We start from the raw sequence: 14,689 nt of genomic DNA on the forward strand, positions 1-14,689 counted from the left end.
TATTGCAATTCGATTCAAAAAAGGACAAAGCATGTAAGAGAATAAGCATATTCTGGAATGCAAAAATTACTTTAGTCCCTATGTCCACATCCCATTGTTATGAATCAACTCCTTCAATCTCTCTTTCAGAAATAATTATTTTAGAAAGAGTCACTGATCTTATACAGGCAAATGTGGCAGCTAGCGTATGTACAGCCTGGTTGCAAAACATAAATTGAATGAATGATTCCTCACCCTAAGTGGTTTTGGTTGGGCAGTGCATTAAAAATAAGATAAGGGACAGATGAATTTAAGTTTTTTGAGGACTAACAGGAAAGTTACATCTAAATCTCTCTTTTTGATTTTGAACATGTCAGAGTGATAGTAATAGTGGAGAGTTTCAGCTGCAATATCCTATATGCAATGTCTTAAATTGTCTTTAACTTTGTCCTTTGTTATATATACTAATAGAAATTCATCATACTCTTTGGAATAACCAAGACAAAATGATACATGGTTATAATGGCAGATATTTGGTTTTCTGTGGGGTTTTTAAGATTTCCCCCCCTTTTTGTCCTTGGCCCATTATGTACAGGATGACATCTACTACGCTGCATAAAATCATTTCTGCACACCTGAACATCAATGACACAACTTGTCCTTTGCTGTGTCCGCCTCTCCAGTTGCCACTCTGTCTTTATTTGGTATCTGCACATCGCATGCTCCAGCAAAAATTCACAGAATCTTAATCAGTAAAAGGAATATCAACCCTTGCACCAACCTTCCCCTTGCTTGTCATAGAGTCAAACAGTGTGGAAACAACCCCTTTTACCCAATTTGTCCATGCCATGTCCATTTGACTATGCTAGTCCCACCAGTCTGTGTTTGGCCCACATGAATCCCTTTAAACATTTCCTATCAATTTCCTGTCTAAGTACACTGAACCCACACTATTCCATTTACTTTGATCTGTTCTAGGATTGGCCAACAACCATAAAGAGGACCACACTAAAATAAATGTTCGGCCAATCCATTAGAAAAGTGTATTTTTAAGGGTGTGAGTAGTGTGTTTTTAAGGGGGAAGGAAGAAAGTTCAAAAATACTCAATATTATTTTGCAGAAAAGGTGATAAATGACTCACTAGATGGGGCTTGAAGGCAGAAATAAATATATGTGGGCTGAAGACTGGAAATTTCCACCCAATTTGTATGAAAGTGAGGATGTGGTGAGACTGAAGCAGAATTAATCGAAGAGTGACTTAATTATTAGCTGAGCTAAGGTTATCTAGATAAATGGTATTGCCATGACAGTCACAATGATTAGTATCATGGCTCAGATCAGTTGGATATTTCATCACAACATTTAAAATAAAGTATACTTTAATATCAGCCTGACATAGACTTTATAACAACACTCACATTTCTCAAACGCATACTCCAGTCTCATCGTGCAAAATAGAGCAACAAAAAAAACTGGTTTGAACAAGTTATTAAAGCAGAACTGAGAACAGAACTAGATGCATGTCGTTAGCAAGCCTGTTGCAATTTAGTAAATGGATATCAAGACAATAGACTGATAGCAATGGCCAGGTAATCTGTGTAGATCAGGGGGTACACAATAGCAGTGGCCATTGAATCGTATAATAATAATCAGTGAATGCAACACTCTCACCTATGTTGCGTTCTAAGATCAGCCAACAAACCATAAAGACGGCTCCTCGGTAAAATAAATGTTCAACCTATCCACTAGATTGTGTCTTTTTCAGTTTTTCAAGCGGTTGTGCCATTTTTGAAATGATTCAAATCATATTGTGAATGTTATCTCTGCATATTTATTTCTCAGATGGTCAGTTTAAGAGAACCTATTATTTAATGTGTGAATTAAACTGACTTTGAGATTAATTTACTTCAATTGGTTTGTACAGTATTAGTCTTCATCTGTGTGCTGCTGCAAGGAAGAATTTAATTGTTCTGTTCGGGACATATGAGAATAAAACATTATTGACTCTCTTGAACCTTCTGAATGTTGTAGTCGGCAGAGCAATACTCTGCATATCGCACGTCAGGGCAACAAAACCTATTCAATCACAGCGACTAAAAATGTTATTAAATGTAGCCTTTCTGTTTTGAAACACTATATATCTTGGTATAAGTGGACTGGAAAGATCCAGGTTTGTTTGCGGGACCGTGCTGATGTTAAATGATCCCAGTGTCAAAAGAGGCCATACAACTGGGTTTCATCTTCCGGTGCTAGAGAACGGCAAAGCATGAAGCGCTCAAAGCATTCTACCGTCTCCTTCTCCACCTAACTCATTTGCCAATCAACCTCTCTTTACCTGGATCCACCCATCACTTGCCACTTCTTGACCCCCTCCCCCCCCCCTTCTTTATCTCTTTCTACCATCCATCCACTCCTGTCATGAAGAAAGGTCCCGATCCGAAATGTCACTTGTCCATTTAACGCCATAAATGCTGCCAGACTCGCCAAGTTCCTCTGACAGTACTTTATTGCTCATGATTCCAGCATGTGCTTGTGTCCCGATGCAGGAATCATGTTGTACATTTATAATGCAGATTTGATGCTTTGCCTGGGAATTTGCTTGATTGTTGTTCCAGATTTGGGGTGGCATGGTGGCGCAGCAGTAGAGACCCAGGTTTGATCCTGAATATGGGTGTTGTCTGTACAGAGTTTGTACTTTCTACCCGTGACCACTTGGGTTTCCTCCGGTTCCTTTCCACCCATCTAAGACGTACAAGTTTGTAGGTTAATTTGCCTTGTTACCATTTCTTTTTAAATTGTCTCTAATGTATAGGATAGTGCTAGTGTACAGGAATTACTGCTCGGCGCAGACTCGATGGGCCGAAGGGCCTGTTTCCACACTAAACTAAAATTCCAGCATCTGCTGTCTCTTGTGTCTCCTGGGAACAGTCTATTTGGATGTTGGCATGTAGACAGTAACATTAAAGGGCCTGTCCCACTTGGCGATTTCTTCGGCGACTGCCGGCGCCATATCAGTGTCGCCAAAAGATTTTGAACATTTCAAAATCCAGCGGCGACAAAACAAAAGTTGCCACACTTGAAAAAACACCGCGCGTCATACGTCATCACGGCCACTTCACGGCACATCACGCTGCAAATTTTTCAGTGACCTGATACGTCAGTCAATGATGCCAGCTTCCGCAGAAAAAATCGCCAAGTTGGACAGGCCCTTAAGGGATATTTAGAGTCAATACAAAACAAAATTCTTGCTTTAGTCCTGGTTTTGCTGGGCTTTCAGTGCAATCACGTACCGGATGAGGTCACGTCTATAGAGCTTCTCCATCAATAGTCATAATTAACGAGATGTAATCCAGTAAAATGACCTGGGAAACAACCTTTTGAAATATCCAGTGTTTTTTATGTTTCTGTTTAAACCAGGTGGGAGGTCATCGTGAAGATGGTGTTGGGCTTCGAGGCAGCCATGCAATTGTGTCAAATCAAGTGCCAGTCCCACAGCTTCCAGTGCAGTCAGCCACATCTCCTGACATTAACCAGTCCCAGGACCCATACCGGGGTGAGTACCTCTAGCTTCACACACTATCTAAATGTTGTCTAGATAAACGGAGAGAAAATAGAACTTGGTTATGGTTAAAATATTGGTGTTCAACATCGCTAATACTACAGATATTAAAAGCTGTAATTAGATAACAGAGGTTTCTTCTGCATCACTTGGAGATCTTGATATTTATGACTATTACAATTGGTGCAATTCTGGTGCTTGTATTTCATATAGCACCAGTGTACAATGTTCGGGAAAAGGGCAAATCAACCCATTAAGAAGACATCCTTCAAATTGCTTATTTGGTAACAGTAGATCAAATGACATGCTGTAACCGTTATGGCTTTGAAAATATTATACTTTCCACACCCCACTTTAAACTGTTGTATCATCGGTCAGCACGGTGGCTCAGCGGCAGAGTTGCTGTCTTACAGCGCGCGCGGCGCCGGAGACCCGGGTTCGATCCCGACCACGGGTGCTGTCTGTATGGAGTTTGTATGTTCTCCCCATGACCGCGTGGGTTTTCTCCGAGATCTACAGTTCCTCCCCCATTTCAAAGACGTTAAGTACGCTTGTAAGTTAATTAGTTTCGTATAAGTGTAAATTGTCCCTAGTGTGTGTAGGGTAATGTGTGGGGATCGCTTGTCGGTGCGGTTTCGGTGGACCGAAGGGCCTGTTTCTGCGCTGTATCTCTGAACTGAAGGGAGCCTGATGTCTTTGTGGAAAAACAGTTGTTTGAAATTTATCTGCTGCATTTAAAAAGTTAATTTTTTGTCACGCACAGAGACGTTCTATTTTTGTTTTCCATTCCCCCGAGACATTCAGTGACATTTGTGGTAAGGTTGAGTCACAAACAGTTCAGTTAATTATTGTGCAGTTGTGCAGTTCATATTAGTAGAGACCATAAAGGGCCTGTCCCATTTCGGCGACTGCCGGCGACTGTCACAGTCGTAGCAGGTCGCAGAAAAAGTGACGACTGGACCCCCCCCAACGACAATGTCTACAACAAGCTACACGACAACCTACCACCTAGTCGACATCAAGCTACGGCAAGCTACCGACAACCGGTGACCTATTAGGACGTCCACCCACGACCACACCTACGACAACCTACGACCACATAGGCGACAACCTACGACAACCAAAGTCAACCTACGTCCACCCGCGACAAGCTACGACAAGTAACGACCCTGTCGGCGACAACTGAAGACAATTCAGTCGCCAGTACCTGTCGCCGGTTGACGTAGGTAGTCGGCAATGGAATTCACCAAAGTCAGCACCCCGCTTTTATGACCAATATTTCAGAAATAATTTTGGTGGAGTCATGAGTAATGAGTGGGTGGAATGGGATGATTGGAGTCGTTGTTCTATACATTTTTTTAAATCGAGAATTGAAGTTGTCCTTGTTTTAATAATCGAGCTGTACTGTTGTAAAATATTATGAAAATTTTATAAAGGAGCATGCAAAAACTGCAAATATAATACTGTAATTTTTTGCAGTAAAGAAAAACTTTTTTTAGAAAGTATTTTGTGTGTTGATTTGATTGCCTGTTACTGTTAGACTGTGTTAGTGTGTCCTGACCTAACAACTTCACATGACAACAATTTCAACATGGAATAGTGATGTGAATACAACATTTAAGCCCCTGTCCGACTTAGGAAACCTGAACGGAAACCTCTGGAGACCTTGCGCCCCACCCAAGGTTTCCGTGAGGATCCCGGAGGTTTTGGTCACTCTCCCTAATGGTGGAAAGTGGTTTCCGCGTAGTCGAGGCTTCTTCTATGTTCCTGCGATTATTTCAAAAAAAACAAAACCGGCCTTGACTAAAAATAGGTTGCCGTTTGGTCGAAGCCAGTGGAGTGGGGTTGCTATTTACTTACAGGCAGTCGAAGGCAATCTCCTTCGCTGATCGGCCATTTTGTTTGGCTCATTGGAGTTTTCAGCAAAGATCCTGTAGGATCTTTGGTTTTCAGGACCTAGAAGATCCGCCGGAAGGTAAAATGCCCGCTAACTTTATTAAACTTCTTAAAACTGTCTCCACTCCTTCTCCCCCCCCCCCCCCCTTCTCTCCCCCTTCTCTCTCCCCTTCTCTCCCCTTCTCTCCCACACCCCCCCCCCCACACACACAAAGATTTTTACGTATTCCGGTACAGATTTTTCCCCTGGAGCCCAAAATCGCCTTATCTGAAAATGTCATGCTTTATTTCTCGAGTTATTAATGAAAATATTCAAAAATCTGACAAACTTTGAAGTCTGCGCCGTCTTGCTCGCGCTGCGATTGTCGTCACCCCCAACCCCTCCCAACTCCTTTGGTTAACGCCCGCTCCCCGCTCCCTGCTGCCCGCTCCTCCTCTCCCCCTCCTCTCCCGCCCCTCCTCTCCCCCTTCCTCTCCCCCCCCCTCCTCACCCCCCCTTCTCCTCTCCCCCCCTCCTCTCCTCTCCCCCCCTCCTCTCCCCCCCCCCCAGTCGCCACGCCAGCAGCGCCCCGAGAAGGAGCAGTAGGTCGCCCCAAGGAGCCGCTCAAACGGCGGGTTGGTGAAGGCGGATTGCGGCGCTCGCACTCCGACCTCAGCTGCCGCTTCTCCAGGAGTTATTCTGAGCTAGTAATCGTGTGGAAACATATTAACAATTAGAGGACAGTTATTACTTTTGAGTAGGACATAGATTTTCCTTCCTTTTTTGTGCATAAGTCTGTTCAGAACAGTCTTTTGCAATTGCACTCCAGAAAACACATTTCCATTTTGACAACTGTAGTCTATGCCGATTTCCCTTCATTCTGTAGATGAAACGTGAGGAAAGAGGAAATTGAGTTGAAAGTTACATGCCACTTGAATTGTGATATTGATTTTATTACTATGGAAGGATTATGTGTTTTAGATTAAAATATTATTCAATGACAGTTCCTACTTTGTGGAGCCATTTTTGGACCACCTTTGGAGAACACCGTCAGTTTACCATTGGTTTTGGCATTGGTTTATTATTGTCATGCATCGAAAGATACAGTGAAAATCTTTATTTACCTGCTATCCAGTCAAATCATACCATATATGAGTACCATCAAGCTGTACACAAGTACCATAGGTAGTGCTAAAAGAAACACAACAGAGTGCAAAATATAATGTTACAGCATTATAGCTCTATAGAGTTATAGAGAAGTTGCAGATAAAAATAGAGCACAGTCCATACTGAGGTAGGTTGGAAGATCAGTGACCACTCCCCATTTTATGTGCGTATATTAATCAGTAATGTGACATGGTCCTTGATTATGTTAGCTGCTTTCCCCAGAGATAATGACATGTCGATGGAGAGGGTGGAGAGGTTAGTTTGTGTCTTGGATTGAGCTCTTCCACAATTCTCTGCGATTTATTTTGGTCTTGGGCAGAGCTATTGCTAGACCAAACTCTGATGCATAACAATAGGATGCTTTCTATCTTTCACCTGTAGAAGTCAGTAATAGTTATAAGCTGAACATACTTAATCTTTTGAGGAAATAGAGGTATTAGTGTGCTTTCTTGGCCATAACTTCAATGTGATTGATCTAGGACAAATTGTTGGTGATATTTATGCCTAGGAACTTGAAGGTCTCAACCATCTCCACTTCAGCACTATTGACGCTGACTGGGGTGTGTTCATCCCCTCGCTTCCTGAAGTCAATAACAAGCTTATTCATCTTGCTGATATTGAGGGAAAGGTTCTTTGGCCTGCATTCCTCATTAAACAAAATGTTTAAGAACAAGATTTTCTTCCTAGTTCCCCCAAAATTCCGGTATTGATTGACGGAGTACTGGTTGTGGATGATCAGCCATGATCACAGTGAATGGCGGTGCTGACTCATAGGGCTGAATGGCCAACTCCTGCATCTATTGTCTATTGGTATTGCTTTAATCTCAACTTCAGTTAGTTGATTTCATGAAGCAAGAAATTGGAGGAACAAAAATTGTTGCAAATGATGAAGAATTTAAATAATTTTAACATTTGACAATAAGGTTTGAGTGGTACTCAAGTGCAAATGTTAAGGAGATATTTTTAGCACTTGTTTCAGTTGTGTTGCCATCTATATACTTTTAAAACTCTGTGTGTGTGTGTGTGTGATTTTGCCTTTGAAACGTATTTCCTCGAAAACCAGACGCAAAAACGCGGAGATTTTTACATATTTCGGTAGGGATTTAACATGATTTCAGATATCCACTCCTCTCTAGATTTGGTCAATTATTTCCCCTGATTTTGAATTAAATTGTTCACAAAACATTAAAAAAAATTAAAATCAAACTGCTGCATGAGTCACAGTGCCACCTCACAGATGTCCAATCACAATGGATCTCATTTACATATGATATGACATCAGAATGGAACAGGGGTGGGAGATCTATCCCCCTCCCTCCATCCCTTCCACCCCCATGCTTTTACCCCACTCCCCCCTTTTATCTCTCCCCCCTCTCTCTCTCCTCCCCTTCCTCTCTCGCTCCCCTTCCTCTCTCCCTCCATCGCCTCTCTCTCCACCTCTCCCCTCCCCCTCTCCCTCCTCCCATCTTCTCTCCCACCCCTCTCCTCTCACCTCCCCTCTTCTCCTCTCCTCTCCCCTCCCCTTTCCCCACCCCTCTCTACCCTCCTCACCCACCCTTCCCCCCTCCACCCTCTACCTCCTCCTTCACCCTCCCCGCTCTCCTCCCCTCTCCATCCTCATCTCCCTCTCTCCCTTTCCCATCCCCTTCCCTCCCCTCTCTTCCCCTCCCCACTCTCCCCATCTCCCCCTCCCCACTCTCTCCCCATCCCTTTTCCCTCCCCACTCTCCCCCCTCATACCCCCACTCTCCATCTCCCCCTCTCCCCTTCCTCTTCCTGCCTCTCCACCCCTTCTCCATCCCATCTCCCTCCACCCCAACTCTCTCCCCTCATCATCCTCCCCCCCCCTCTCCCCTCATCTCCCTCTCCCCTCATCTCCCTCCCCTTCTCACTTTTTCTCTGCCCCACTCTCTTTGCCCCTCGAGATAGGGTGGGGATGGGGTAAAAGGAGCCAATGAATAATATTAATATAATATCAAGGGGGGTGGTTAGTGTGTGTCTGTGTGCTGGGGAGGGGGGGATGGTGGTTAGTGTGTCTGTGTGTTGGGGGGGGGGGGGGGGTGGTGGTTAGTGTGTGTGTTGTGGGGTGGTTAGTGTGTGTGTGTGTTGGGGTGGTTAGTGTGTGCGTGGGGGGAGGGGTGGTTAGTGTGTGTGTGTGGGGGGGGAGGGGTGGTTATTGTGTGTGATGCCGCAACCTCCCCCCCCCCATTCCCGCAACCGTGCGTTGAATGAACGGGACCCTCTCCCCTCCCCTTCCCCTCCCTCCCCTCTTCCCCCTCCCCATTCTCTCCCCCTCTGCCCCACTCCGCTCTGTGCCCCTCTGCCCCCCCCCCACCTCTTCCCTCCAACCCCCCTCTGCCCTCCTCCAACCCCCTTTCTCCTCTCCTCCAACCCCCTCTCCCCTCCTCCAACCCCCTCTCCCCTCCCCCACCCCCTCTCCTCTCCGCTCCACCCCCTCCCTTCCCCCCTCTCTCCCCACTCCCCCTCCTCCCCTCTCTCTCCCCTTCTCTCTCTTCCCCTCCCCCCCATTTCCCTCTCCCCCTCCCCCTCCTCTCCCCCTCTCCCCATCCCGTCTCCCCCCACCCCCCTCTCACCCCCCCTCTACCCCCTCCCCCCTGTGGTGGTTAGTGTCCGTGTGAAGCAAGGTGTCATCTCCCCCCCCCAACCGCGCGTTGTGGGAACAGACCCAGCGGGTCTGCACTTGGTCTAGTTGTACATTAAAATGGACTTTCAGCTAATCTTGAGATGACTGCAATGATCTTTGACGCTTGGGTTTACCTGGCAAAATGAACTGTGTGCTTAATTCAACCATTTGAACCTCTCTTTTATCTAATTGCAAGGTTTTATTTGATGAAAAGAAACTCCACCTGAGCTGGCACTTATACATGATGCCTAGTTAAACTGATCTCTTGTTTCATTTCTTACTGCAAACTGATCACCCTTAAATTTACAAACAACATGTGTCCACGGAACATCCTCAGTTGTGTTTAGCTGAATTACTCTTTAAGATCTGTATTGACCATTCATCCTTTTGACTCTATTCCACCATTTGATTTTAATCCAAGCTGGTATGTAGCACTATTCCATTTACCCACCTGAGCTTCATGTCACATTATCTTTACTTAATCAGTATGCACATTAAGCAGCTATCATAAAATTCTTCTCAATTGCACTCCAGAATGCTGTAGGTTCATAGGTCCCCCGGTTCACCTTGTCCGTGCCAACCAAGATGTTTATTCTAACTTCATGCCTTTTGCTTGCATTTGGCCCATATCGTTCTAAACCTTTCCGTTCCATGTAGCTGTCAAAATGTATTTTAAATGTTGTAATTGTACCCTCCTCTACCACCTCCTCTGGCAGCTCATCCCACAATTTAAATGTTTATTGTCCCTTTAATTTATCCGCCATTACAGTTTTTGCAGTATTTGGATTTTAGTCCCACACCACTCAATCACATTACCCCCTCAAGTAGGTGCAAATTCTCCTTACAATTGATCACTGAGTCATTCCGGTGAATCTCATCTATGAAGTGCACCCTGTAAAGCCAGTATAACAGTTGTGAGGCTGCAGGTTTGTGCACGTGTATTTGAGAGATGAACTCTACACATGATCCGCTCTAATCCCTGGAAAATAACTCAAATAAGTTTTGACCACTTGAGTTTAAAACCAGACCAGTTTTAAATGAGCAAAGTGGTTTTCTCTGTGATTGTGTCATTTTGATTAATTTAAAACTGAAAGTGTTTCAGAGTCATGCTCAAGAATTGTTACTGGCTATTAATGTTTGCCATTTGCCTTGCCTCCCTTTCAGCACTCTCCAGCAGCCTGCAAGGGCAGAGTGTGTCTTCTGTCAGCTCAGATGTAAAGTCAGAGGATGAACCAGATGAGAATCTGCAGGATTCAAAATCCACAGATGACAAGAAGGGCGATGAGGACAAGAAGGATATCAAGATATTAAATAGGTCACTATCTAGGTAACAATAATTGAATGATCCTTTCATTTCATTCTTGACTAGAATTTGATGAAATGAGCATGAAATCTGGAGTGTAAAGTTTGTACTGTAAAATATGATGGCTTAACTGTTGTATTGACTCCTCTATTTAATTATGGACCATATTGATGGCTCTTCCTAATTGATAACTATCAACAATGCTTAATTTGTCGAATTAATTCAACCTGCTATCAACCTGATAGATCATTTTGGAGGTCTATACAGTTTAGCACACAAAATACAAAGTTCAGCTGCATTATTTTTTCCTTGATTATTGTGTCATTTAGAACAGTTCAGAATGAAAATCTGCAGTTTTGTAAAGAGCCAGTACTTTGGATTATAGCTCTACATTTTAAATCTGAATCAATTTGTCAGTATTGATTCTACTTCAGTATATGTGAAGCAAGGAACATGTTAGTGTGTGGTGCCGTTAGTGTATACGTTGAATACTTTTACCTTCATTTCTAATTCTGCTTATTTATACAAAATGTTCCGCATCTCTTTCCCAGCAATAATAATGACGACGAAGACCTTTCTCCGGAACAGAAGGCTGAGCGTGAGCGAGAAAGAAGAATGGCAAACAACGCTCGTGAACGTCTGCGTGTGCGTGACATCAATGAAGCGTTTAAGGAACTTGGTCGCATGGTGCAGCTCCACCTGAAAAGTGACAAGCCACAGACGAAGCTCTTGATCCTTCACCAGGCAGTTGCTGTTATTTTGAGCCTGGAACAGCAAGTCCGAGGTCAATAGACATATGGAACTGTTGCACAGAACCTTGTTTGCTAACCACTTTCCTTATCCTCCACCTTCTTCTTCTCCTTCCCAAGTAGATTAAATATAAAGAAGTGGTAAAATCGGGCCTGCTAAATTATGTTTAATTGAGAATTTAATCTGTTTGCAATTGGAAATAATGTCATTACAAGTTATAACGATAGGTATAGACCAAGATGATTGAATATTCCACAACACAAGGTCCTCTGCTGTTGTGACTGGAGGGTACTGTCACTAGTAAAAGACAGAACAGACTGCAATATTTGATCTGATAACTTGCTCCAATGATGCTGACTGAGTGATAGACCTTAGCCTGGACATAGGACAAATTACTCTGATAGTGCTATCGTCTTTCACTTTCCACCTGGCCTGCAGTTTCATCCAAACACTTGATTTCTTACAGCCCTCATTGACATTGATTGTGCTCTCAAATCTCTGGAGGATGGTTTGAACCCGGACCCGATTTAGAGGCAAAATTGCTGACATCTAACAGATGGTCAAAGGAAAGCGTAGAGTGATGGGATATGAGAAAGATCTTGATTAGTGTTGGTTTTGATTGTTCAGAAAAGAGACTTTTGGTTTTCAGTAGTAGTTTGGTTTTTAGGTGGCATTCTTGATAGTTTGATTATGTACGGTCTTTTGAGGGAACTTGTCAGGTTGGATCAGAAGACATTTCCTCATTTCACCTTCTTACACTTTACACACAGTTTTCAAATAGCCTGCAACTTTCGTGCTCTATAGAAGTATTGCTGAATAACCCATGGAAATACCCTTATCCCTTCTGATAACTTACGATTTTCTTTCCTTTAAGAATCGCCATGTTTTTTTCTACAAATATTTCACACAGAACTGCACCATTTTCCATGCTCCCACTGAAGGCCACATTTTGACATAATTATAATGTACGGGGATGGAATTAAGATTTCCTCTTTTTAAAAAAAATTAACATATAATTCAAATGAGAAGGAACTGCATCATCAAAATAATTTCATACAATCATTGTAATATATATATATATATATATATATATATATATATATATATATATATATATATATATATATATATATCTTTAAATAAAATTTAGAAAGTAATGTTCATTTCCCATTGCAGACCTGAATAATGCATTTGAAGTTGTGGTATAAATGATGTTATCATTTAGCATTATTTGGTCAAATATTCTGATAAAAATATGTATTGTGTTCCCCTCATGTAATTGCTTTTATGGAAAACATGGTTATTTTTTACAAATCTACCTCATATTTAAAGCTGGAGTATGTATGTAAATGGTGCTCCCTCTAGTGCACCAAACAAATCATTTACTCCACAGATGTAAAAGGCAAGGCCACTGATTTAACGGGAAAAATGGACAGAAATGTGGAATAATATTTCCAAAGTACCAATGAAGATCCATTAAGCCATCAATTTGAAGTGGCACCTAATTAATTCTATTGCCATAAATCAAGTAGTCTAACCAGAAATGGATGGGACTAAAAGAGGAAATACTCAGCAGGCCCAAGTAGATTGTCTGGAGAGAAGAATGGAGTTAAATTGCTAGGTCATTAGCCTGTAACATTAACCCTATTTTCCCTCCACAGATATTTCCTGATCTGTTGAGCACATTCTGTATATATTATAGGTTTCCATCATCAGCAAAGCGCTATTTTGCCCTTATGGAAATGGATAGAACTGTGTGATGGAGTTTCCAAAACTCCACCTGAATGCTTTTTCTCCCATGCAGTGAAAATAGATGCTAACTTATACGGATGCCTTAAATCATTGGCCTTGTGTATGGGTTTTAGTTTTCTCAAGCTGCAGATCATAAAGTCTATAGGTCATCCCAGCCTTTATATTTTTAAGCTCTACAGAGATTAGCTTTTAAAATTACTAAACCCCAGGAAGAGATAAACAATCCTGATCTCCTGCTGGAAGTTTAACGGAAGATAGGAAATGTATTCAGAAATGATGTAAACCATTTCATCTTCAGTTCCTACTCCAGGAAGCAGATCACAGAATCATATAGTACAGAAAGAGTCCAATCATCCCATCATTTCAATTCTGGCTCTCTAAAAGAGCTATCCAATTAATCCAACGGCCTTGTCTTATCCCGATTGCCCTGCAAGATTTTTTCTTTTTTAAGTATCTTATGGTTACTTTGAACATTTTCTTTCTCCTGAAGAGAGGAACCTGAACCCTAAAGCAGCTTGTCTGAAAAGAAGAGAGGAGGAAAAGTTGTCAACAGATCCACCGCCACTCTCCCTTGCAGGAATCAACCCGAATATGGGAGACACATCCAACCATATGGGCCCAATGTGAAAAGAGGTAATTGAAATCATCCTAGTTTCAGCTGCTTTACTAAAGGACAGCAGCCAATATATCTCAGCCATTATAGAATCCACAATACATATTTCTACTTTGACTATCGACTTTTACTTCTGTCAGAAAATATGTGGGGAGATTTGTTGGTTAATTGTCTGACCTTGTGTGTTTTTTGTTTCATCATTGAAGTCTTTAATATTTTATTCAACCATTTTATTTTCACTAATGCCTTCATATTTTCTCTGTGTATCCATGGTGATATAATTTTCCAATTTGGTGCTGAAAATGGTTTTGTAAAATATGCCATTAACATATTCCAATGTTTCATCTATAAATAGTTTCTCCCATTTTTGCAATTTTTATACACCGCCATCTTCTCAAAATTTGATCTTTTGGAATGCACTTAATACACTTTTTTTATGATAGGTATTTATTTTCATTTAAAACAAAAAACTTTACAATCGCGTTAGAGTTCTCATCCTAAAACTAATTGTATTCAGCGTGCTTTCTGATAAAGATCAAATCAAACGTTACCTTCACCCCTTTTGGATTTTCCACACTTTAAAAAAAAAAAGTTTTGAAATATTTTAATAAACATTCCTATGCATACAAATTACTTTTGGTATCCCAATCAACTTCAAGATGAATAAAATTAGCAATGATTGCAGTTGGGTCTAAGTACTGATTTCCTTTTATGACTCACATGCCAGTACATCCACCTTTATTTTCATTTTTGGCAGAATTTCAGATTAGTTTATAGTCACATACTTCAAAGTGCAATGAAATTACTCGTTCACATCAAGCTCACAGAGTAAACCAATAGGCAGAGTAATGAAGGTAGACACAAAAAGCTGGATTAACTCAGCGGGGTAGGCAGCATCTCTGGAGAGAAGGAATGGGTGACGTTTTGGGTTGAGACCCTTCTTCTTTCCTAGGCAGATTAATGATATATACAACAACAAATACAACAGCATGCAAAAACAACAGAATGGCACAGGATTGTAGTGCAAAGACTGAATAGTGCAAATGA

The 14,689-nt window shown here is 42.0% G+C and overlaps 1 protein-coding gene across 17 annotated transcripts in view; it reads left to right on the forward strand.

Annotated features, from left to right (window-relative positions):
• tcf4 (transcription factor 4) overlaps positions 1-14,689 on the forward strand; it is a 617,800-nt gene that overhangs the window by 597,803 nt on the left and 5,308 nt on the right. For 13 of the 17 annotated variants that reach the window (XM_033033210.1, XM_033033191.1, XM_033033164.1 and 10 more), the window contains 4 exons: positions 3,397-3,532; positions 10,389-10,551; positions 11,079-11,311; positions 13,520-13,662. In XM_033033210.1, the coding sequence (XP_032889101.1) occupies positions 3,397-3,532; positions 10,389-10,551; positions 11,079-11,311; positions 13,520-13,656 (669 nt within the window). In that variant the 3' untranslated portion in view covers positions 13,657-13,662. The remainder of the gene's footprint in view (positions 1-3,396; positions 3,533-10,388; positions 10,552-11,078; positions 11,312-13,519; positions 13,663-14,689) is intronic. The other 4 variants (XM_033033173.1, XM_033033202.1, XM_033033289.1 and 1 more) reach the window with 1 other exon arrangement.

This window comes from Amblyraja radiata, chromosome 1, assembly GCF_010909765.2.
Source record: "Amblyraja radiata isolate CabotCenter1 chromosome 1, sAmbRad1.1.pri, whole genome shotgun sequence".
Classification (NCBI taxonomy): Eukaryota; Metazoa; Chordata; class Chondrichthyes; order Rajiformes; family Rajidae; genus Amblyraja; species Amblyraja radiata.